General features: G+C 52.2%; 1 protein-coding gene across 15 annotated transcripts in view; it reads right to left on the bottom strand.

The window, feature by feature from the left end:
• The window catches only part of LOC309889846 (transcription factor 4), a 177,147-nt gene that overhangs the window by 40,199 nt on the left and 112,047 nt on the right, over positions 1-24,901 (bottom strand). For 2 of the 15 annotated variants that reach the window (XM_082782941.1, XM_082782942.1), the window contains exon 1: positions 8,877-9,218. The exons of 12 other annotated variants lie outside the window; for them this stretch is intronic. In XM_082782941.1, coding sequence (XP_082639067.1) covers positions 8,877-8,945 — 69 coding nt within the window. In that variant the 5' untranslated portion in view covers positions 8,946-9,218. Of the gene's footprint in view, positions 1-8,876; positions 9,220-24,901 lie in introns of those variants that run through there. One more of the 15 variants, XM_082782943.1, reaches the window with a different exon arrangement.

Here is a 24,901-nt window from a genome sequence, read left to right as displayed (position 1 = left end):
CCCCTGCCAACGCTTGCTCGTTGGCCGTGAAGTCCCCAAACGCACCCTGAGCACCCCCTGCCCAGTTACAGGACGAGATAAATTTCGGATAACAACAAAAAGGGGAAAGCAGAGATTGTGACAAGGGCTGGAAAAAGGAAGAAGCGCTCCGTTCCCATTAATTAATGCAGCCTTTTTATATATATATTAAAAAAAAAAAAAAACACGCACTTTTCAGGGTGTAGCACTGTTTTCATTTAACGCTGCTTTGAATTGCCGCCTCCAGAAGTTAAAAAAAAAAAAAAAAAAAAAAAGAGGAAAAGAAAGAAACCACAGCTCTCCGAGCCTGCTGACTTCTTATAAAAGAACCAGTTTTAAACTTGTTTACACTACTGGTTCCAAATGAATTCAAGATGGTGGCTAGTTAAAGAAAGGGAGCCCATGCCAAGGGTTTTGATCAAAGGGCTCCCATTCAACAATGTTCAGTTTTAATTGACCACTAATTAAGCTACATTAGTCAAAGAAAAGTCTCTATCACTTCTGAGTGACGAAGAAAAGAATTCCTTTAACCCTGTCCTCATCCTCCTTCAGCCGGCTCGCGGCAAAGCAGCTTCTCGAGTCTCCGCCTTGGAAGCGTTTCCAGGATCAAGACGCCAACAAATCATTTTTTTGGGGGGGGTTTTGAGCCAAAAAAACTCAAAAAGAAGAGTCGGAGGAGGGCTGTCACGTCAGGATCAGATCGATCAGAGGGAGCGAGGAGAGATGCCGACGCGTAGCTCGCTCCGAGCAGCGGGGTCGGGAAGGGGAAGGCTGCGAGGTGGCACCGGGATGGTTTGAAGGAAGGCCAAAAGTCCTCGATATTCCCGTGGGCTTCACGGAGAAGTTTGCAGGATGCAGGGAGCAGCTCCCCAGCACCGCAGCCCTCTTTGCTGAGGGCTACGCTCGCGGCCTTCCCTTGCGTTGTATGTTATCCTAACGATTTTTGGCAACAAACCGCTGCCTTTCAGATAATGGCATTTAATGAGGCCCATATCTTTTTTTTCAGCGTTCTGCCCCAGGCTCATTAAAATGCACTTGTTTTTGCCACGCAATGGCTCGCTCTCCGAAACCAAAATATGAATGCAAATGGGCGCTGCTAAGTTTAAAGCGGGATTTGCATAACAGGAACCCAACGCGGCGCTGAACGCCTCTCAGCACCACAATTATCGCAAGGGGGGGGCAAAAAGGAAAAAAAAAAAGATGGGTTGTGCGAGCCACCACGAGCTCGAGGATGAAGGAGCTGCTGGTTCGTGACACCGTTACCTCCCGACGCCCGGTCTCAGCGAGGAAAGGGGATCTGAAAACCCTAAATTCACTGGGGTGATTGGCAAGATAGGTACAAAACGGGATGTACCTACTGCCGGTAGTGCTGAGAGATGAGATTGTTAGCTGAGAGCCTAAGGGGGCAAAGCCGGGGGTTGTGCAACTGTTGTAGGGCCGCAGCCACCAAATCGGGTTTTAAAAATAAAGCTGAGCACTGCCGGGCCTCCTTCGTAGAGCTATCAGGGAGATCAATCACTCAGAAAGTCACCCCACGGTTTATTTCGTGTGTTGTCTGTGAAAAGTTAGACTTGGAGGTGCTCAGCCCCGTCATGGGGGCTTGCCCTGAGATCCTACAACACCCCAGCACCCAGCTCACTCGGTGCAAGGTGACTGGGCGCTTTTGGGGCCGCCCACTTAGCTCTGACAAGGAGGAAACCACGTTGTGAAAGCTTACCGTGGTTCTGAAACGAGCCCGAAAGGAACCAAAATAAAGGTTTCCAGCCTTAAAAATGCTCCCACTTTAGTGCTGACAGTGGCAGGAGCCTCAGCAGGCCGAGCGAGCACCCCAACGCCTCCCGTGACGCCACCGCGGGCAGTGCTGACGAGATCCTGCTCTATGCCAGCGAAGATTAGGAAAAAAAACACCAAAAATAATACCCCACGGTTCCCTTTTCTGTACACGACAGCTCCATGGAGGCACCCGGTCCCTCCCAGCACCTCAGGGGGTGGCCTGGTGTCACCGAGCGCAGGCCCGTAGCCACAAAGCCCGTCCTGGTGGCCAAAGCTGAGGCGGGAGCCCCGCCACCACCGGCCCCTCATGGCTTTCAGCTCCTCAACCAGGCCCAGGAACCCCAAATTAGGGCCTGGCAGGGCTCTGAGGGCTTCTTGCGAGCCCCAACTGCTGCCCCACGGCCCTAAAAGCACCTCCATCACCTCTGGGGGCGAACACGGAGCCGCGGGGCACCCCTACGAGCGGCCCTCTCTTGGCTCCGGCAGAGCCAGAGGCCCCTCTCCACGAGACAGATGTGTGCTGGGGGCACGGCTGGGTTATTTCTCTCGTCTCCATGCAGGGGAGATCGGGGACCATCCATCAAAACCTGCCCTTGATGGTCCTGGAGCTGCGATATGGCTACAGCCCCCGGCGCCTTCCTGAGCTCAGAGCCCCCCCGCCACGTGGTGTTGGGGCGAGAAGGGGCAGGGCGGGGGAAAAAACAAAATAGCAATGATAAAAAAATAATAAAAAAATAAAAAAATACCAAAGTTGTTATTTTTCCTGATAAAAACAGGAGACGCGGGGTGTATCAGGTGTTCACAAGCACGGGGATTCAAGTCGTTCTGCGACTCCGAATCTGCAATCGCCTCTGAGCCTCAACCAAGCACCACTCCCAAGGCATCTCCAGCTTCACCTCTTCACGTCTTCGGCTCTTAAACCCTGCCTATCCTGCGTGGGGATGGCACAAGGTTTCTTTCTCCCTGTTTCTGACAGTTAGAGGCTGGGAGAAGCCAGGACCATGACGACAGCAAGCACGGAGCCGAAGCAGAGGACGGGCAACCACGAGGCGCCGATGGCAGCGGGCACAGGAGGGGCAGCACTCGGTAAAACTGCATTAAAACAGCTTCAGCATTACCTAGCCGGGACTTGTGCCTACGATAACATTCCCTGCTGCTCATAACCCTCGGGAAAAGAGGCTCAAGACCCTCATCGTGGGACAGAGCCCGAGGAAGCAGCCCGAGCTGCAGTGTGCTAACAGGTGCAGGAAGAATAAGACGCTGGGCAATCAACTTGCCTTCCCTCTGCTTTGCCAGCCTGGCTTAATAACGCCACCAGGAACGTAAACATTTCGGCGATCCCTATTGAAAAGTCAAGAAAATAATGGGGCGCACAGCTCAGCCTCCTTCATTTTTTAAGTGATACGTCTGATTATTTCAATCGCGCCAGCACTTAGCTGAATGGGCTTAAATGCGCATGCTGCATCGATCGGGTTTGTTTTATTCATCAGAAAGCCATTGAGCAATTCGGCGTTATTATTATTATTATTTTTTTTTTTTTCTTCCTTCCTTTTCTTTCCTCCTTTCAGATGCCACCAGCAGGCCCTTCCCGTGCGGCTGTGGGCTGCGCCTTCCGGGAGGAGGGACGGCGCCGGGCACGGATTTCCAGGGCAAAAAGCAATCCAGCGGGGCTCCGAGCGGGGTTTAGCGGCACTGCTTGGCCAGATGCTGCACGACAAAATCCTCCAGCTGCAATCCGAGGGCCGTGCCGGGCGAGCAGGGAGCTGCGACAGCAGCCCTGGGGCTTGTTTGCACCGTGCCCACCGCCTGCCCGAGGACCCGGTGCTGCCCGCAGGGGGATGGAGCTGCTGGGACCCCTCTGTGCCCAAAACCGGAGCAGGAGAAGCAGCAGCAGCAGCAGCAGCAGTGCCCTGCTTGCATCCGAGCTGCAGCTCATGTGCTTCTCATTACGGGCTTTGCAGGCGTTGTAAAGAACAATTCGATCCCGCGCACATGGGTTCTCACACCAGCCCCACTCCTGTTCAGACACCTAATAAAGCCCCGCAGGTGCACGAAATTTCCTCTGCCGCAACTTTTTTTTTTTTTCCTTTTTTTTTTTTTCGCCTTTTAATATTATTAATTTTATAGGCGAAGCTCGGGTCCTCGCTGGGGAAGGAATTGGGAACCTGGGCACCGAGCTGCACGCCGCGAATTGCGGCCGGGGAAGGGGGGATTTGTGGAGGGCAGGTTTCGGGCTGAGATGCTGCACGCTGGGGCTGCGCTGGGAAAAACCCCAAAAGCTCTGCCCTAAAGAAGTGGGCACCCAGCAGAGAAATCCCCGAAGGCTCCAGGGCCGATTCTGCTCCTCCTGCAGCCCACCTGAAAGCCCCCTTGGGCATCCGGGAGGTAGCACCGTGCCAACACCTCCCCAGAAAGCAAAACCAAAACCGAGTAACGAGCGCAGAGCTCCCAAACCAAGAGGCACCGATTTAGAAAGCTTCCCAGAACGAGGCCTAGCCTAAATTAGCTGGATGAAATAATTCCCAGGGAAATCTTGGGGATTTTTTCAATGCCAGGAGGAAAGCTGAACGCCAAATCTTGCCAAATCCCCGCTCAGGTGTGGGGGCGCAGCCCCCCCGTTAAATCCCAAGAGGTTTAAGCAAAACTTTTTCCCAAGCCCGAGCGTTTCTGCGCCGTGAAATAAGCACACGAGGGACCGGGAGATGGCTTCTGACGGCCTGACCTCGCCGTGACAGCCTGCCTTACCCCCTCCCTGCCTTTTTTTTTTTCGTTTTTTTTTAATAAAAAAATAATCAAAAAAGCAGCAGGAAGGCAGGGCAGCCCGGGGCAGGCAGCTCGTGCCCCTCTCCTGCCACCACAGCGGCTGCACAACTTCAGGAGCTGGTGAAAAAAATAAAATAAAATAAAACGAGTTCCCCTAGCACTGCGCCGTCAGAAAATGAGGAAGAAAGTGGCTGAAATGCTCCCTTTTTGAAAAGAAATTCCCTGTATGAAAGCAGCAAATCCCACGTCTCCAAAGTGCCACGGCAATTTTACAGTAAGCCGAGTTTAATGCAAACCAGATTGATGCCGAAACAGGAAACAAACAATTCTTCTGCACAATTTCCTGTAGATCAATTGGAAAGGTATTTAAAGACTGCACCAGCTATTAGATCTTTTGTTAACCCCCCCCCTCCCCACACACACACACACACACCCCCCCCCGGCCCTGCCCACAAAAAAGCCGCTCGGAGCGCACGCTGGCAGAGGATGTCAACACCAGGCCGTAATTCGCCGTGCCTCCCATCAATCAATAACCGAAGAAAATCCTATTTAGAATCGCTTTTTTTTAAAGAAAAAAAAATATAATAATAATAATAATAATAATAATAAAAATAAAAATAAAATGAAACCAAACCCGACCACGGTTCGTTTCCAAACTGGCACGGCCGAGGACGTGCGGCTCGGTTCGGAGCGTATTTAAATCCCGCATGCATCCTGCGGGAGCATTAAGCTCCAGAAATGCCCGAAATGGTTTAGGAAACTCCCCCCCCAGAGCTTTGCCACCCTAAAGCTGCTCCCATTTTGGGTGTGCACGACGGGAGGAAAGGGCTGGGACCCGTCGGAGGCAATGCTGCACTGCCCGGCGAGGTGTGCCGAGCCTGAAATGGGTGTTTTTAAATCGATTTGGGTTCTGCAGGCTCCCGGGTTCACAAAAACTCACCCCGTCCCCCCCCTCCTGAATGTGAAAGGCAGCAAACACCGCTCGGGTCTCAACCTGCGGACTGACAACTCGCCCAATTTTTGCTTTCCCCTCGTTCTCGGGAGGCAGCTTACGGGATTCGCTTCGGTGACGAGATAAAACACGCAGCCTCGCCGCAACCTCCCCCCCCCCCCCCAAACAATGGGCCAGCCTTCCAGACGGCTTGGCCTCGACCCACGGCCCCAAAAAAGCAGCGCCCGGATCCATTTTCGCCCTGCCACGCACCCGGCCCCCCTCTCTCCACGCGCGCCCCGGCCGAGCTACCTGAACCGCGGCGCAAAAGCTCTCCCCGCGCTTAGGAACCCGCTTGAAAGCAGCCTGGAAGTTTGGCCAATAAATATTATTATTAATTATTATTGTTTCTGGTTATGATCCGCTCCTTTCCAGCGCACGCAGCCCTTCCAACAAAGCAGAAGCGTAAAATACCGCGCGGCGCTGAATCGCCGCAGCTTCATTCGGGGCTCGGAGGCGGCTGTAGAGGGGGGGGGGGGGGACGGGGACACGACGACACGCACGCCACACGCGAGCACAAAAGGTCTCTAATTTAGATTTAGAGATTTCTTTCTCCTCGGGCTCCCAAAGCTTAACTTCCCCTGCCACGCCGGCGGGATGACACCCGGCTCACGCCATTCACAACTTCGCACTTGTCATGATGAAGCGCGGCCCGTGGAATTATGGCACTCGGTGGCCTAGCCCCTTAGCAGGAGCGATACCGCCGAGCATTCATCCTCCTCCAGGAAACTTCCCGGGCTCCAAAAAGCTTTGGGATAGGAATAGCAGACGGGACGGGAACGGGAAGGACTCGTTAGCATCCACTTTGGGGGATTTGGATGACTTGGCAAACAACTTATTTCCCCAACAACTAGGCGGAGAGCCGGTTCGGGGCTGCTTAGGGTAAAGCAAAAAGAGCAATGACAATAATTATAGGGTTCCCTATATGATTGAACACACGCGCGTGGCGGGAGCTGCTGCTGCTGCGATCTGAAGGGACCAGCAGAAGAAAATTTTGCCACTTTTGCCTTGCGTTTTCCTCTGCAGTAATTCCTTCCTTAGAGCCCCCCTGCGTTGAAACGTGTTGCAGGTACAGGGGGAAATAACGCTTTAATAAAAGCTCCGGGAGGGGAAATTGGAACGAAGCAATCGGGAAAATCAGCTGTGGGAAGCGATCCCGCAGCCATCCCCTCGCAGGTACCGTGCACGTCCTAAAACACCGCCCGCACGGCTCGGGGAATGGGGAGCCGGGCTTGGCAAAAACACCTCGCCTCTCCTTCCCCTGCTTCCCAGCTCAGAAAACTCCTCCGCGGAAACTTCCCTTCCAAAATCTTTTCGGGGAGAAAAAGCCGACCGAAAGCTCTCCCCGTCCGTGTATGGCATCACCAAGGCAAGCAGCGAACGCTGCCTCACACGTCCCCGTTTTCTTTCCCCCAAGAAATGCCCTCCGCTCCGAGGCACGGGGAGGAAAAGGTTTCTCACCGCCGGGCACGGGGAAATAGTTCAAGGCAAAAGTGAGCTCCCCCGGAGTGAGCTCTGCTAAAACACCCCGCGAGCGAGGGGAAAAAAAGCAAGCAGCAGAAAAAGCCTTCTGCAAACCTCGCGTTCGTGGCAGTTTATTTATTTTTTCGGTCATTTTTTTTCGTGACTCCCGTACCCAAGGTTGCTTTTCTCCCCCAGCAGCGAGCGGGCCCGAGAGCGCTTTGGAAGGATTTTGCATTTTTCGGCTTTTGTTTATTCCCAGGGAAGCCCTGCTTCCGCTGCCGGCGCTCGGTTCAGGGAGTTCAAGCCGAATTTAAACAAGTAATTGACTTGTCACTGGGAAAAGACAAAAAAAAACGCAGAGAAAAAAAAAAAAAAAAGCAGGGGGAAAAAAAAAAAAAAAAGAGGACCGGGGGAATTTAGGGCTGTATCTTTTCCTGCAGCCGGGGGCTCGGGCAACAACCAGCAGCCCCGCTCTGCTCGCGCAGCCCCCCCGCCAGCCCAGCTCCCCTCGCCAAGGCGCTCCACGCGTGGCATCCCCGGGCTGGGCGAGCTGCCTGGCACCAACTCAAGAGCCTTACACCGCACGACCCGAGCCAGAACAATGCCAACCGTATGAAAAAAACACAAAACAAAACAAAACAAAAATAAAACACGGAACAAAACCCCCGAAATCTGTTGGCCAAGCGGCCGGCTGAATACTTTCTCTCCCCAGCTCTCCGGTGCCGAACTCCTGCAGCTGCGCGGCCGTGGCTTTTGGCACGGCTGCACCCGCAGCCCCTTTGTGCTTCTTCCCCGGCTCCCTTTGCTCCGAGGAGCCCAGGGAAGAAGGAACTTGGGCAAAAGTGTTGAAAAATGTTTCGGAGGGTCCCAGAGCGAGGCGAGCGCCCTGCGTTGCCGCTTCCTGTTTACAGCGCGCTGTCTCGGGGCTTTTATTACTTACTGGGGATGAAGAGCAGCGGCTGGCAACTTTTTTTTTTTTTTTTTCCTCGCAAAGCAAAGCTACCCCCAGCCTGGCGGCGCGTGGGAACGCCAGGTTTCGTCCTGACGAGCAGCAGGCGCAACTAATTCAAATTAAAAAAAAAATATAAAAGAAAATAAAATAAAAGGGGAAAAAAAAAAAAAAAAAGCGCCTCCCGGTAAATTCACCGATTCGCCAGCTTTTTCTTTTTCGTCTTTTAAGCGGTGTTAAATCTCGGCTGAGCAAAGCCCCTCGGTTTGCAGCCCCCCCCCCCCCCTAGAGCTGGGAACAAAAGGCGAGGTCCGCGAGGCTCCGCCGGGCACCGCGCACCCCAAAAGGCGCCGGGCGCTGCACCCCCCGTGCCACCGGGGGCACCCCGGGGTGCTGCGCCCCCCGCGCACGGCCCCGCCGGCCCCCTCCCCAAAAATTGCAGCGGGGCAGCAAGTTGGCAGAGCCGGAATCGGGGCTCTTCCCCCCCCCCCCCCACGACCTCCCCAAATTCCCCATTTTCCCGACAATTTTCCTCTCCTTTCCAGCCGCGGCTCTCCTCCTCCTCCTCCCCCCCCCCCCTCCCCGAGATATTTTAAAATACTTTTCCTCGCCGAGACCCAGCCAGAAAAAAAAAAAAAAAAAAAAAGGAAAAAAACACAGAGAAAAGGAAAAAAAAAAAAAAAGGAAAGAAACCTCCAGATGGCGAGTATAAACCTTCTGCTGGGGTTATGCGCGGAACGCCCCGCGCGGCTCTCGCCTCTCCTTCCCTCGCCCCCCCCTCCCCAAAAAAAGCTCCGCGGAAGGGGCCGGGGCCGGGGCCGGGAGGGGGCTGGGGGCGCCCCCGGCCCCAAGGGGGGTGCCCGGTGCCCGGGGTTTGGGGGGGGTCCCGGCGGGGGTCCCGGCGCAGCGCCGCCTTACCGCTTTGCCATTATAGTAGTACATCAGGGAGTTGCCGCCCATGCCGGGGATCGTGTACGCGCAGTACATGGTCCCGGAGCCTTTTTCCCCTCCGGTTCCCACTCTTCCCAACTTTTATTTCAAACTCGCTCGAGCGCCCTGTGTGTTGCTGCTTGGCTTTTTTTTTTTTTTCTCTCTTGCCTGTTTTTTTTTTTTTTTTTGCTCTTTTTTTTTCTTTTTTTTTTTTTCTTTTCTTTTTTTTTTTTTTTTTTTCACCACAATTCCTGCACTTGCATGTTCCCAGATGGCCGGCCCGGGCGCGCTCAATATGCAAAGCAGGGCGAGACCATTCGCGGCGCGGGGGCGGAGGCTGCGCGCCCCCCCCCCCCCCCCCCTCCTCCTCCCCCAAATCCCCATCCCCTCCCCGTCCCCTCCCACCCCCCCTCTTTCCCGCCTCCCCGGCCCCTTTCCGCGCGCCCGCGCCCGCGCGCGCCGCCCCGCGCCCGCGCCGCCTCGCGCCGCCCCGCGCCCGCCCCGCGCCGCCCCGGCGCGCTCCCAGCCGGCCGCCCGCGGGGCCGCGGAGTCGGGCCCATTAGCGAGCGGAATACAAATGCGCCTAATTGCCTCCCCCCCCCTCCTTCTCCCCCCTCTCTCCCTCTCCTTTTTTTATTTTTTTTCCCTTTTTTTATTTTTTTCCCCTTTTTAAATTTTTTCCCCTTTTTTTTTCTTTCATTTTTTTTTCTTTCCTTTTTTTTTTCCTTTTTTCCCCTTTTTTTTTCCCCCTTTTTTATCCCCTTTTCCCCCTTTTTCTTCCCTTTTTCCCCCTTTTTCCCCCTTTTTTCCCCTTTTTTCCTTTTCTTTTTCTTTCCTTTTTTTCTTTTTTTCTTTCATTTTTTTCTTCCCTTTTTTTCCTTTCCTTTTTTTTTTCCTTTCCTTTTTTTCTTCCTTTTTTTTCCTTCTATTTTTTTCCTTCTCTTTTTTTTCCTTTCCTTTTTTTTCTTCCCTTTTTTTTCCTTTCCTTTTTTTTTCCTTTCCTTTTTTTTTCTTCCCTTTTTTTTCCTTCCCTTTTTTTCCTCCTTTTTTTTCTTTCTCTTTTTTTTTTCCTTTCCTTTTTTTCCCTCTTTTTTTTCTTCCTTTTTTTTTTCCCTTTTTTTCCCTTTTTTTCTTCCTCCTTTTTTTCTTTTTCTTTTTTTTTTTTCTTTCCTTTTTTTTTTTTTTTTTTTTATTTTGGGGTTTAATTTGATTAAAAAGCGAGTGGCAGGAAGGGAATCGTATGATGCACATCTAATAACTCCGCCATCTGTCCGTGCTGCTGGCGCGCTCCCAGCATTGTGCGCAGCTGCCGCCGCCCGCCCCGCGCAGCCCCGAGCCCCCGAGCCCCCTTCCTTTCCTTTGCCCCCCTCCCCCTGCGGGGCAAAAGGGGGCTGCGAGGGGGCTCCGGGGGGGTCAGGGGGGGTCGGAGGCTTCACTCGAGCCTGCCAAACCGTGAGCATCGCAGGAAGGGAGGGCCCCCTTGGGAATGGATCCCAAATGCGGCTCAATCATTTGCATATGGCGAAGCAAATGCCAGCCGAGCGTGCAGCGCTTCTCCGGGCTCAACTTTAATAATTCAGAGCCCCCTCTTGCCTTACCCCGCGCCGCGGCGGCGGAGCGCATGCAGTATTCATCGCCCACAAAGGCCCGGCCACGGCAAAGTTTCGCCTCCGACTTTCTTTTTTTTTTTTTTTTCTGGCTGGCCCCGGCGCGTTGGGGTCGCGTGTGCGTGGCCGCGGCGGCAGGGAGGAGGTTCTCCAAGTCGCCGGCTTCGGGGAGCTCCCCGGAGGTTGGGGGGAAGCAGCCCTTGAATTATAATCACACATTTCATTCCCATTTCATGCTTTGCGGATTTCTTCCTCATTAGGGCGGCTCGTTGTCAATCCGACAAGAGCGCGTTTGGAACCTCTAAGCCACCCTCGGCGGGCCAAAAAACCCGGCCACCGCCGGTCAGCCGCGCCTGGGAGGGAAAGGAAACCCTCCCCAAACCCGAGGGCTCCCAGGTGGTAACGCTCCAGAGGTGAAAAATACCCAAGTGCCCTGATCGGTCCCAAAAAAACCTCAATGACTAGGATTGAACGAGTTCTCCCCTCCCGTGTTTTCAAACTGCGAGCCCCAAAGGAGGCTTTGCTCTCCTGCTCACCGCTGCAGTTTCACAGCTCCACACAAAGTTATACGACGGGCATTACATTTTTAGTGCGGATTGTAGCACGGAATGGCATCGGGCGGACCTTTAAATCACGCAACTTCAGCACTGCGCTGCCACCCAGCAAGCCTCCAACTCCAGCCCAAGACGCCTGCGCTGACTGGCACGAGGTAATCCTAAAAATTCCTCCTGCTGATGCCTACGGAGCGTGCAAACGGGGAGAGAGAGCCAGGACTCGGCAAAGCAAGCCCCGAATCGTGCCCGACGTGTCAGGGAAATGGCTGCAGATGATTTCGGTTTGTTTTCTGCAAGCTCGGAGCGGGGAACAGTCCGACTCCGTTTGGATCCCGGCACACGAGTGCTTTCAGTCCTCCGAGCGGGAGAATTTCGGTCCCGATGTCTTGTACCCAGCGCGATAAGAAGTTAATGCAGTTTGCAGGGCAGTAAGCCCCTCACTGTAACAGAATTCGCAGCACACGACAATAAAAATTAATTACTTTACCATATCCTATTTGCATTCGCACATACGTTGAGATAACTTTAATGCATTTTCCTGCCTGGCTGGGGGACCTGTGATTGTCCCGGATATGTATTTTTTTTTCTCTTTTTTTCAGAAACAGGAACGAGTATCTGAAGGTGGGAGAAAAGAGAGGGATCAGCCTAGAAATGCCCCAAGTTTCCTAACTCCCCTGGTATCATCTCGGTGTCCTGGTATATCCTTTCCTCTCTTTTCTTTTGCCACAGCCCAGCAGCAAATGCCAGAAGAGGGTGAGGAAACCTTGGAGACACCCGAGGAGGAGAAGAAAGAGCCCCGAGTGCCTGAGCTCCCACGGGAGGAGGAGGCAGGGAAGGAAACCGTCCTGGTGCCGCAGTGGAGGGCACCCTGTTGGCCCCGGGCATGCCTCGGGTCTGCACAAAACACCAAAGCAAAGGACACTGGAAGGAGGGGAAGAGTCACAGGCCTGTGGGGACAGCACCACTGCTGTGACCGAAGCCCTGCGACGGCAGCAAAGCAAGGGAAGCGATCTGCGAGATGACGGGCTTGGCCACAAATTCCAAGGGATAATGGTGAAATCTCAAGTAAGACGGCTAAAATAACCAGTATTCCTCTCCGTCTGGGTCACTTGGATAAGCTCATCCTTCTTACACAAATCCTTGAGTGTCGTTATTAAAACGGACCCTACAAGTGGCTCCGCATCCCCAGATGCGACGGCTGAAGGGGAAGGGAATTTTGCCAAGCTGGGCCTTTTTTACCCCAAATCAGTGCCCAGGATCTCAGCGGAGAGGTCCCATGAAGGCGCCCCAGCTGCTGCCCTGATGGCCTTTCCCAACCAGCTTCTCCCCTGGTTAAAGAAAACAAAACAAAAGCCGACTGCAGCTCTTCTCCACAAAGCCAGGTCCATTTTATAGGATGCCAGCTCTGAGCTCAAGGTTTCTTAAAATCACCAGCAGAGCTCAGAGAGGGATGTGCATGGAGCTGACCGGCAGGTACACAGCCAAAACCGCAGAGGGACGCCAAATAAACCCCAAGCTGCATGTGCTAGTGGTGTTGTCTGGCCTTGGTTTTGGGGGATCCCAAATCCGCTGGAGATTAACCTGCTGAGCACCCCAGGCAGTGATTTGTGGGTGTCTCTTTCGCAGCGACCGCAGCTCGCTCTGGGCATTGACATTCCCCCCTCTCCCCGGGAGGAGGTTCGTGCTCAGATCCTCGTGTGCCGCAGACAGCAAGCAGCACAACTGCCTGATCGTACAGATGCCGTATGAATAAATCAGATCCTAAAAGCCACCGGCTCTGAGAAGCTACTTTACACCAGCCAAATGTGGATGCATCTGCTTTTGGAGGGCTGCCTAGCGATGGCACCCCTAATCGACCCCACCACCCTACAAAAGCCTTGTTTCCAGGCCTGGAGGCTGAGGGGACGCGTGGTCCCAGACCCAAACCGAGCTGTTCGTCCCACTGAGGGGACAGAGGGCTTGGGACCAAGCTGGGCAGCACCTGAGCCTGCCACACGTGAATTTTGGGCACCATCATTTCAGTAAGGCCGTGTTTTCGAGCTGATTTCCAGGCGGCAGTGGTCAGCCAGCTGCCACCCATAGGTATCACCGCGAGCGCTGCTCCTCCCAAGCTCTTGCTCTGCACGTTTTTATGGACTTCAAATGTCAGCCAGGCACATCTGCCGGAGCCAGAGGAGTTCCTACACAAATTGCTCTTTCAGAGGTGACTGATTCGGTGGTATAATGACACACACCCCTGTCCTTGTGCTGCCAAAAACACGAGGTGAAGGGCTGGGTTGGGTGCTGTGGCAGAGGCCTGCAGCCCCACCACAAGCCGGGACTGCCACCACAAGCCACGGGACACCTCACTAAACCACCTTTAATCAGCCCAACATCAAACTTTTCTTCCTTTTAGCTCAAATGTACTGACCAGATAGCACACGGAGCTAATCACACCACAAAACCCCCAAAACCGCCTGCACGTGGGCCCGCTCCCCGCCGCCTGAGGCCCCCTGGTTATTCTGCCACTTTCCCCAAAATGCCCCTCACGAAAGAAACCTCCGGCATCGAAACCTCCTTCACAGCTAATCTATTTTGAACAAAACCCTCTATCTAAGATATCCATTTGCCACCCGGTCTATTTTTGACTCCGCCGCTTGTGAAAAGCCAAGGGAGAAACGTAAAACACATGGGCCCGGATTTCTCGTCGCGCGGAGGCACCGCTGCCAATTTTTACCATTTTCTCTCCATTTTCAGAGCTTTTGGTGAGCTCTTCTGGAAAGCCAGAGCTTCTGGAGTCACCGACTGCAGGGTGATCTCAGACGGCACGTTTTGAAGGCTGATAGCTGGGGAGGAGATCTAGGAAATGGGGACTCTGAGGCATCAAACCCAGGCCTTAAAACCTCACGATTTCGTCTTTTTTGTGGGTGGCGGGGCGGCTGACTCGGGATATTTGAACCTTTGAGGTTAGCAGTGCTGTGATGGCTTCTCCACAGCCCTCTGGCAACGTAAAGAGGCCTGGAAATGACTGTAAGGTGGCACTGGGGCTTCAAGGCCCTTCAGAAATAGTGCCGGCACCGACTGCAGGCCGGAGCGTCCCACTGGCCTCGATTCACGATTCACCACAGAAATTAACAGGAAAATTGTTTTAAGGATCATTTCCGACCGTTTCTATGTGTCCCTAAGGCACTGGGGGTGAAGAGGTGGGAGGCTTGGATATTTGGGAATTTTGGTGCCATTTGGCCCAATACGAGATCCAAGATGTCCTGGATCTGCCCTACAGCCTGGAACCCGCTGTGGGGTTATTTGGCAAAATAAATCAGCAGAGTGATGGTTTTTTACACTTCAAGGAGTGCTGAGCAGTTCACCACCACCAAATCTGTTTGGATTATGAGGGAAGTCATTGCTCGTGGAGTAAAATACAACCTGTAGCCATCGGCGTCGGAGCTACTGTTCCTATTCCCTCACCAATAGGTTTCCCTATGTTCTTGGTCAACTGTTCTCCATTAGCAGGATGTACAAGCTAAATACGTGTTTTAAGCACAAGGCAATCAAGAACCTGATCTTATATTTGGTGTTTAGGAACAGAAAGCACACTAAAACACAACAATTTTCATTAGGATCAATATATATTCCCCCACATCAGTTCAGTGGTTTATAAACGATAAAAAACCTACTTGTACAAGGACTCGGAGAGGGAATTTATATATGTTATGATGTTCCACGACTCTTTTTTAAAACAATACAAGAGTTCAGTGTCTCTACACTCAGAGCTATTAGTACTAAATACAACCGAGAGCATTTCCAGAAAGTTCCCTGGCTACAAAGTGCTGCGGAGCCATGCCTAGGCCTGGAGATGCCAAAGTCCCTTCCCCAAATCCCCTTCCCATGGGATGGGCAGCGGGGCTCTGTGCCTGGTGCTGCCCCCATGGAGTTGATGTAAATGGGATGGCAATTCTCTAGTAAAAGAAAAAAAAAGAGAAAAAAGAAGAAAAAAAGTGAAAGAAAAAACCAAACTTGTGGGCACCATGCAAATGGCCACATGGCTAATTTTTACGGACCCAAACTCGGTCTTTTTTTTTTTTAAAAAGTCACATGCAGCAGTGTGTCTACATGGTAAAACGCGAACAGAGCGGATCAAAGCATTCAAAAGCGTTTCTCACTAGCCTGCTCTCTGCTAAATGCTCTGCAGGACCGAACATAGATGTGGGATCCTGCAAAGTCGTATTCTTTCCCACTCTGCCACAAGAATCTGCGGAGGGAGAGAAACGCTGCTTCTCATTTATTGCACATTGCCATATGGAAGGCTTTTCAGCTGTTACATAGCTAGGCCTCGCAGCCCCTCCATCTAGCAGTTAAATATTATTCTGTCACTATTTCCCTTTGTATAGACGGGGAAGGGAAGCTCGGAGGGGCCAGGGGTGGCAATCCCTAGGGCCGCGCCGGTCCTAGACACTTGTCACCTCGGAGGAGGACGAGCGCTTGCATGGTGGCACCCCGTCACCACGTCCCCACGGAACCCAGTGGTGAGGGTGAGGAGCCCGTAGGAGGCGTTTGGGGTGAATTTGTGTCTGTACATTGTTTGGAAATAAAGGAAAGAAATGAGTAACTCTTCCTTTGCCCACCCATGCACGTCACCCACGCCGCTGAGCAAAGCGGTTTGGTTTTGCTGTGGGCTGCCAGCGGGGGCATCGCACGCAGAGATGGAAGTGGCTGGTCCCGAAGACCTCAAAGAAATAGGATGAACCCTGTTCTGGGAAAAGAGCCGGCGAGGTGCAAAGGGCACGGTGAGAGCTCCGGTTTTGGGTCTGGATCTGGCCAAAGTGGAGCTCATGACACCGCGAGGCTGCTCAGAAGAAGGAAAGGGGGACCAAGTGCAAGGCTTTTGTTAAGGCTCAAAGAAAGAAGGAAAGGATCCAGAATAATGGGTATTTAAGGAAAGGATCCAGAATAACGGGCATTTAAGGAAAGGATCCAGAATAATGGGTATTTAAGGAAAGAAACCAGAATAATGGGTATTTGAGGACCCCAAAGTGTTCCTCAATGATTCCACCCACCAGCCAGAGAGTTTCCTGGTGCCACAAGGAGGACCAGGGCTCAGGATTCCCAAAAGCACACACCTAGCACGGTTCCCTCTGTATCTCGGACCGCTGTGGCTGGTTTCTGCCGTGCTGGTGCTCACACGACCCGAGCAGTACAGGATCCGAGCACCGGCACCGAACCCGCCCCAGGTCTCAGCACCAGCTGGACCGGGCTGTAACCAACGCTAGCATTTTTGTTTCTCACGGTCTTTTTTCTTCTCTCTTTGCATAAAATCGTTTTGTGTCTCTCTCTCTTTTTTTTTTTTTTTCCAGGAACATAGCCCGGAGGAGGGAAACTGCCGGGTATCCATCTTTTCTTGGAGATCTTCAAACAAAAGATGTTCTGTGCAACATTGAGCGTCAATTTTCCCATTAAACATGAAGAATTCGGCTTTCCGACTGGCTGTTAACCCTTCGGATAGCACAGCTGGATGAGATGTGACAGTGACGTTAGGATGAGGCGCCCGGGCAGCAGGTGCAGGGACCTCACCTTCCTCGTCCACCGCGAGCACGGAGCCGTGCTCTTGGGTTTTCCACGACCCAAAGGCCGTAATGGGGCTGGGGAGTGAAGGTTTGGACAGTTCACTAAATGAGGACACGCTAACGAAGCAGCTCCTGAAATGGCACAAGGGGTTTGGTGTAAGGTGTGCGTGGGGCAGGTCCTGAGACCGCAGCGCACGCCGCACCTGCTCAGCGCCGGGCTCAGTTTGCCAAGCTTGGCCCAACCTCACATTATTTCTTTTTGTAGATTTGTCCCTTACTGGGTTTTGAACATGTTTTTGTGGTTTCTTCCCAAATTGCATAGTGCAGGAGAATAATTAGGGGTAAGTCTTACGCAGTTTGTGTTCTTCTGTGATGAGAGGAGAAGTCCGCGAGGTCTTTGGGCACTCTGCGTTTTATTTTTACCCTATAAAATCCTTCGAGATCCTTTGGGTGTTTGTGCCTTTGGTTTCACCGGGCTTTTCACTGCGAATAACGTGCTAAAATACATCTTGCAAACTGACCGGTTGGGCTAAAGATGCCACGACGCTGGGTCTTGTGAACCAAAGCGCGGGATTTTGCGAGCACGCGGGGTCGCGCAGAGGTTCTGTCGGGTATTTTACACCCAATGTGCAGATTTGGTTATTTACACCCAAAATGCACGCCCTTAAAACACGCAGCGAGCCAACTGCAGGCATGTTACAGAGGAAATCCCTCGCTGCGATGCCACGCGCTTTCCCTGTGAACTTTGCTTTCCAGCAATCCTAATTCATACTCGAAAGCGTGCTTTCGGTGGTAAGGATCCAGCTGCTGTGCTAGAAGATGCATCCTCACCCCACAGCCCTCCCGAGGAGCCTCTGCCACAGAGCCAGAGCCTGGCCCGAAGGGGTTACAGCCCGGGGAAACAAAGACGGCCAAAAAGAAGGGAGCTGAGGCCCGGAGAGGTGAAGGGAATCGCCAGCAAACCCTGCAGCAAGGAGCCTGGGGAGCAAGATCCAACTTCGGCGGTTCTGTTTCCTAACACTGTGCCATATTCCCATCGACTGCTCAAATTCACACTTAAATGCCTAACACATGCTGGTGCCAGCTTCTCTAACAAAATATGGTTATTTGGAGGGCCTCGGAAACTGCTGCTGCTTGAGAAGTGGGTAAGGCGTAGCCAAATGAAGAAGAAAATCTAATTGCTGGCTGATAAATCCTGCGTAGCCAGCTCTTGGGATCTTATCAGGGGCCCTGCACTGTTTCCTGGGCTTGGGTTGCTTCTTTTTTTGTGTTTTCTCCCCTAAAGCCTCATTCCAAAAATGCTGTAATTAGATAAAAATTTGGACTCGGTTAAGAATTTTAGTTTCAGGCCCTGGTAGCTGCTGTGGGCAAAACCTGAAGGTGCGATGCGAGCAGAGGTACAAGCTCAGGAAAAAAAAAATAATAAAAAGAGAAGCAAACACAAACCCATCATGTTTACAAATGCCTGCTGAATTTGGTGTGCCACGGAGCCGGGGGAAGATTTTTAACACGAATCTGGAGGTCGGCAACCATGCCCTGGTCTTTTAAAAGCCTGGTGGAACTGAAAGCCCCTGCACAACCCCTCTGCGCCCCGGAGATGGGTGGCACGGACCTGGCGGGGGCGAAGCTGTCCCCGAGCAGGAGGGGCGCAGCCACCAGCAGGGCTCTTCCCTGCGGGATTTCAGGCAGGGCTTCGCGGTGCTTTCGGGACCGCTGCACTAGGCATGATTTGTGCTCTTGGAACGCCCTTGCTGCTTTACTGCAGTAGCCCCAGCAGAGGAGCCTTCAGCCACGAATCGAGCGCCGCTCTTTTCCTCCAGCCCGATTTACAAACCGCAAAAGGCACCTGGCGTTTCCAACTCCTTCCTCCAAAGATCACCCGCCAGGAAAAGCCGAGGTGCTGGCTGCCGCTGGGGGCGAAGCGATGCGGGAGCAGCCTCTCCAGTGACACGGGTTGGGCGAGGAATTCAGGCGCCGCAGCCCCCCCAGATCGGCACCGAAGGGGTTAACAGACATATGCTGTATAATTAGGAGATGCATTAATGATTATGAATAGTAAATGACTTGGTGCAAGGAAAAAAAAAAAAAAAAATCTAGGCAAAAGGGACAGGCACCTAGCTCCCATGTTTATTAGGAACTGGATATAACTCGCGAATTCTGCTATTAAGAATCCTGCGTTATTGGTGTAAATACTTCCAAGGGTACATCAAATTGTAATCTTTCATACGACATCCATCAAACCAGGCTGGAGATTTTGACAAACATTAAACACAGTAAGGAGGCAATTATGTATGCATGATTTAATCTGCAACTAATTAATATGCAAATTTATTCATATGTTAGTTACTAAATTAAAAATGCAAAGAAGCCCTTATGGTGATTCTCAAAATTTTGCACAAACAGAACATTTAAAATATAAGAAAAAATGAAGTTTTTTGGAAACCTGCGGCATACTTTAAATCTTTGGAAACCTGTTGCACGGAGACGGTTCAAAAATATTTACTTAAAATAGCGGGGGAAGATAAAAGGTGTGTTAATTTGGTGCTCGAACGTGGTGGCACAAAGGTTACCCAGGAACCTCGGCAAGTCTGCGGAGATGTGCACTAATTATCAAACAAACTGTGTTCCAGACCCAACTCCCACAGCCTGCAAAAAAAAAAAAATTAAAAATAAAATAAAATAATGAAATAAATAAAAATTCAGGCTCGGCACGAGCTGGGCATCGTCCTGGCGTTTTGCTCGGCCGGTGGACGGCTGGGTGCTGGCTACAAATCCACTGGGATTTGGGCTGGGACCACGGCACCTGCACCCCGTGCCTCTGACACAAAAGCCCCCGCTCCTTGTTCACCTTGGGTAGGTTTTCTGTCTCAGAAACGCTCTGGGAAGGCGGCAGATAAAGGGCGCGAGGGAACTAATTGGGTGAAGGCGGGCAGAAAGCGCCTTTAATTCTTTTCCAGATGCATCTTCAAAGCAAAACAGGGAGGCAACCAAGACGCAGGCATTTCAAAGAGCTCCTACAAGAGCCCTGCGACAGCCAGGGGTTGGAAAACCCTCGGTTAGGGGCATTATCGGAACCCTAACGGCTCCGAGACGACAAGAGGTGAGGGTCACACACACAGGATGGCCCCTAAGTGCTTCCAGGAGCCCTCCTGGGCCACTGCACTCGCCCTGTGGCTTCTGTGAGCCCTGCTCGAAAGCCAGAGGTCGGCAGTGCCCGGAGGGGCTCCTGCCCGGCCGCTGAACCCCTCTGCCTCCTGCCCCGGCCCCGTGATCTCTCCCTCCCTACCGAAAGGCTTCAGCGGTGCCAGAGACCACCCTGCCCAATTTCAGGGGAAAACCACGAGGCTGGAAGGGGAAACTGCAGCAAAAACGCTCGGAAAATGCAACCAGACTCGGCTGCACGTGGTTAAATCGACTGCGTCGCTCCTCGCTAGGTGCCTCCCGATTTTTGTTTAGGCCAGAACCGAATGTAAGGCTTTTAAAAGCTTAAACGTACACATTTATGCATTCATTACACAGTGTTAAATCTAATTTGTTCTTTTTACTGTCACAGGAAGCACATGTTTAAAGCAATCTGTTTCCTCATATGAATGCTTTCCTGTCTGTTTGAAAAAAATTGCAACACACTTTACCCCAAGTAACCAAGAGGTGATCATAAATATCCCTAAATAGCATTAAACAGATATGAAAGACATTAACACTTCCAGAATGCCAAAGTAGTATTAAAAAAAATTCTAACAGATGCTCCTAGGTCAAAAAGTGAAATGTGTGTTTCCTGAAAAAACACTCTCATCAGAATCATAAATGAACTGTGAGCGGAGAAATGAGGTGTTGCAGAGCAAACGAGAGGATCCTTTTGGTTAAGGACTCCGGCGCACGGGTGCCAAAGTGTGGTTGCAATAAAAGAGCCCGAGTGAGATGGGAGCGAGCTGCGAACCCGCACCCTCTGCGCTCCACCAGGTGGCAACGGCGCGGGCCGGGGCCGGGGCAGGAGCGCGGTGGCGGCGGCCGGGGAGCGGTGGCGGGGTGCCTGGCCTCCCACCAAAGCCCTTGGGCTTCTCCTCATCGCTTTGCAGCCTGGCCTTTGGCAGGGAGAAGGTGCTCTGGTCTGGAAACAGGCTCAAAGCCTGGAAAATAGGCAAATCCTGCCGAAAATTGCAACTTTACTGACGGCCTGCTCGCTGCGGAGCTGATGGGCGCTGCCCAGCTGCTTCGATGCGTGAGCACCACGCACCTCAGGGGCCTTTGCGGGCACCTGAAATGTGCAAGTCGCCTGGATTTGCCCGAAAAAAATGCAAAAATGGGTCCCTTTGACTATTTACAGCACGGGGAGGATGGCCTTGCATGGATGCTGCCTCTGAGATACATCCCACCGTGCGTCCAGCATGAGGTGTCTGGGTCCTGTGTCCTGTCCATGTTCCATCTGTGTCCTATCTTTGTCCCATCCGTGTTTGGGTGGGCTCAGGGATCTCGAAAAAAGCCCGTTTTGGGGCACTGCCAGTTTTGTCTGGCTGCTGTGACACCCGTCCTGCTCCTGCTGGAGGCCCGAGGGTGAGAAAGCCAAAGGCAGCGGCGGGCACGGCCCCGCGCCCCGGCGTCCCCTTGGCCATGTCCCCTCGGCTCGGGTGCCGACATCGAGCGCGTGTTTGGCCTGTCGAAACGCGCTGAAGGCCATTCAAAATAAAATAACAATAAAAAAACAACCAGCCATTGTAGGCCGCCTAGGTTTTGTGCCAAGAAACTGTCAGGGGAGCTTTGCTATGCATTTAACAACGTTAATAGTTATTGGAGCTCTCCATGCCATTTTTTATTTTTTTTCTGTTTTCGCTTATGCTGATTTTTTTTTATTTTTTTTTTGCACGTTTACTGCTTCGGCGTAAAGGCAAAGAAATTACTCTGGAGCAAAAAAATAAATGTTCCTTTGATAAAATACACAGACTGGGTTAACGAATGCCTGCGAGTCAAAGTGCAAACGTCTCAATCCTGGCAGATTATCTCCAACTTCCCGAGATAACTCCGGCATCGCTGCGCTCTCCCCTCCGCACGCCGCATCACCCCGACCCAATCACTTCTAAAATGGAAGAAAAACTTAAAGCAGATCAAATAAATAACCCCCCCAAGCCCAGGAAGCCGCCCTTCCCTAAAACCGATTTGGAAAGGCTTGATACAAGATAGGGTTGAAATGTTTTTTGCTTCGATGCTGGACTGTGCTAATCAGAGATCTGAAGCCACTGCAGTGCTTGTAATGAACACCAGCTAGAGATAATATTTAAAGAAAAGCTACAAAATCAAATCGCTGCAGCGAGCGATTTTAGTTTTTATTTTTTATCTCTGAATGCCTTTTGCCAACAATTAGCCTTGAATTCAAACAGGAAAAAAAAAAATAAGCGCTGAGTTTTGCACTTGTGAAACTCAGCTTAATTTCCAAATGAAAAAAAAAAAAAGGAAAGAAATAGAAATTACATGGACGTATAAAGGAGGAAAATAGAAGTCTGGGCAATTTTAATTGTGAATTAAAAATGTGTGTGTGGTTCAGAGGGGGGGGAGAAAGGTGTTAGGCTCCAGCACACGCGGTGGGTTTCCTCCCCAGCACGGAGCCCAGTGTCCCACCGGTGGACCCCGCTCAGGCGACCCTACAAACCCCGCTGCAGGCACTGTGAGGGATAAATGGTGCTCCACAGGAGCGGCGATTTGCCAAGAGCTGCCATAAAAACAGCGCTCTCTGCTCTGTTTTGCCCTTTCTGGAGGCACACGGAGATCATCTGGATGCGTTGGCCAAAGCGTGATGTCCATGAGGGAAAATCGCCTCCTGCACTACCTCCAGTACTCTGAAGAGGGAGTCTATGCTCAAGCTAAACCCAAAACCCCACTAATCCCACACCTCTGTCACCAGCTGGCCACAGCTATTCAGTATGGGATTTTTTATTTTTTTTATATATATATATATTTTGAGTCCAGGATAGTTAAGTGTGTGAAGCCTGCACTAAAAGTTTTGCCTTTAAATATACTGCAATGCCGAGGCCTTGGAACAATACCCCAATCACACCATTCTCCCCGGATCCTTTCTCATGTTTAAGATATCCTGTCTGATTTACCCGAAAACAAAAACTAAGCATTTTTAATCTGCATTTCACTGCGTTTTCATCTATTTGAAAACACCACCACAGCGTTCGGCCTGCAAGATGTCGCCGCAGTCCTGTGGGGTCAGCGAGCACTTTCAGGTGCGGTTTGCGAGAGGAGCTCTTTTAACCCATCCCCTGACTGCTCGAGAGTAATTTAAGTAATTTTCTGGGTTTGTAGCTGAATTACACAGAAATATTTCCACAAAAGTGCCCGGTTTGGCTCCTGTTACCTCCTCAGGCCGCCTCCTGCCCCTCTCGGCTCCTGTTACCTCCTCAGGCCGCTCTCCCCGAGCTGTCAGCCTGCTCCCCGTGGGACCCCAAATCTCCACAGATTTCTACTTCAGGAAGGTCAGCTCCATCCCAGGAGGCCTGGCCGCAGCTGGAAGACCTTGAGGTGTCCTCCTGGCAAGCTCTGAGGCACCTGGGGCCGAGGCAGGGCCCCAGAGGTGCTGGCCCATCTCCTGGTACTGCAGGTGGCGGCCGGAGGCACGGGGACAGTCGGGGACACCGTGGTTGTTTTGGACAAGTCCCCATCAAGTCGAAGGGAAATTCCTAAGGTTGTGTTTTATTTGCTTGAGGTAGGAAGTCTGCGAAAAGCCTGCACAAACAGCACAAAGGGTGCTTCCTCGCCTCCCAGCTACTCCAAGGCTCCCAGAAGAAAGCCGTGGAAGAGCTCCAGGTGGCATCCCCGTAGTGTTTCTCTTTCCTTGCTTTTTGGAACAAAGCAGGTGTTTCCTTAGGACGTACGACTGAGTCATACACTTCCTTATCTGTCTGGGCAGCAAGGTCAAAGCCCATACGGTCCTAAACACACCCCAGCAAGTGCAACGAGATGGCTCCTGCCCAGGAGGACACCTCGAGTTAAGATGGAAGAGGGAGGCTGCTGCCACCACAAGTGAGGCTGGGGAGATTTTACCTGCTGGTTCTTCAACAAAAGCAGGTTTCTGGTTCCTCTTTTCTCCTTTAACACAACTGGGATGACGTTCAGCTTCTCCCAGCCTTTATTCTGGCTGTAGTGTCCGCACCACAAGGCTCCCCCCGTCACGAGGATGCCAGCCCAGCTCAGCCATAACTCCCTGCCCTTTCCTTTTTGAACCCTTTGCATTTTGCTCCAGGGGCTTCACTTCAGGCTGCAGCTCCCAGGCCTGCTGTAAGGATCGAACAGAGCCCCTGGTGTGCTTGTAAGGGAAAAGAGTGTCCAAGGAGAAGGGAAATAGGAAGTATAAGGACTGTGTCTGACTGCACTCCTTGCCAGAGGACAACTGGGCCAAAGGAAATACGGCTGGCGATGGAGGAAACAACAAGCTTTAACCCCTGGGAAGCCTGGCCCAAAGCAGAGCACCTCAGGCTGCAGAAAGCTTCACTGCCTGCCTGCCTGCCTGCCCCCTGCAGGGCTCGAGGGCTCTGTCAGAGCTGCTCCAGCCCCGCGGCCCCGTTGTGCGGCAGAAGGCAGCCACACGCCACCCCACAGCCATCCTGCCTGCGACTCGATGCTCCAGCTCCGAGCAAAGCCACCAAGCTCTCACACCGTGCCCGCAGCTGACTGCCATCCCAGCACCAGGAGCTCCCCGTGAAGGCTGAATTTCGGAGTTATCTTTATCTATGAGTTATCTCCGCCGGAGCTCTCCAGCCTGCGACCTGCCTCCTGCAGCCGGGATGCCTGTGAGAGGTGCAGGGGCAGCCAAAGCGGGTGAAGGTGTCAGGTTAATGGTTAAAACAGCAGCAAAACCTTTGAATGAAGTTTAAGGGGAGAAGAAAATCGTAGAGAAGAGATGTCTGATTGCACAACGGCGATGGCAGCAGCTGCTGCTTGCACAGAGCATTTTACCAAATGGCTGCACAGCTCTTCGTGAAGTAGCTGCTGAGGTTGCTCTGTCAAGTCAGTGTCTCACCTTCAGGGGGCTCAGCCCCAAATACCCCAAGCTCGCCACCCTTTTTGGGTCCTGATTTGGGGAAATGGAAGGGGCGGCGCGGGGACAACCACCTGCACCCACCCCACGTGGCCGACGGCATCGGCTTCGTGACACCCGCCCCTCGGTAGTTTCTACATGCTGATTAGCTCCCTAGTTTAATTTACTTTGTTTGCAAAACTCATAGCCATTTCTTATCATAAAGGGGAGCTGATACCACGTATTTATTACCATTTATCATTGAAATTTTTATAAGACTACTTATGAATTAATCAAC

The sequence above is a fragment of the Aythya marila genome (assembly GCF_965140915.1).
Source record: "Aythya marila genome assembly, chromosome: Z".
NCBI lineage: Eukaryota > Metazoa > Chordata > Aves > Anseriformes > Anatidae > Aythya > Aythya marila.
This window is presented reverse-complemented; position numbering and strand designations above follow the sequence as displayed.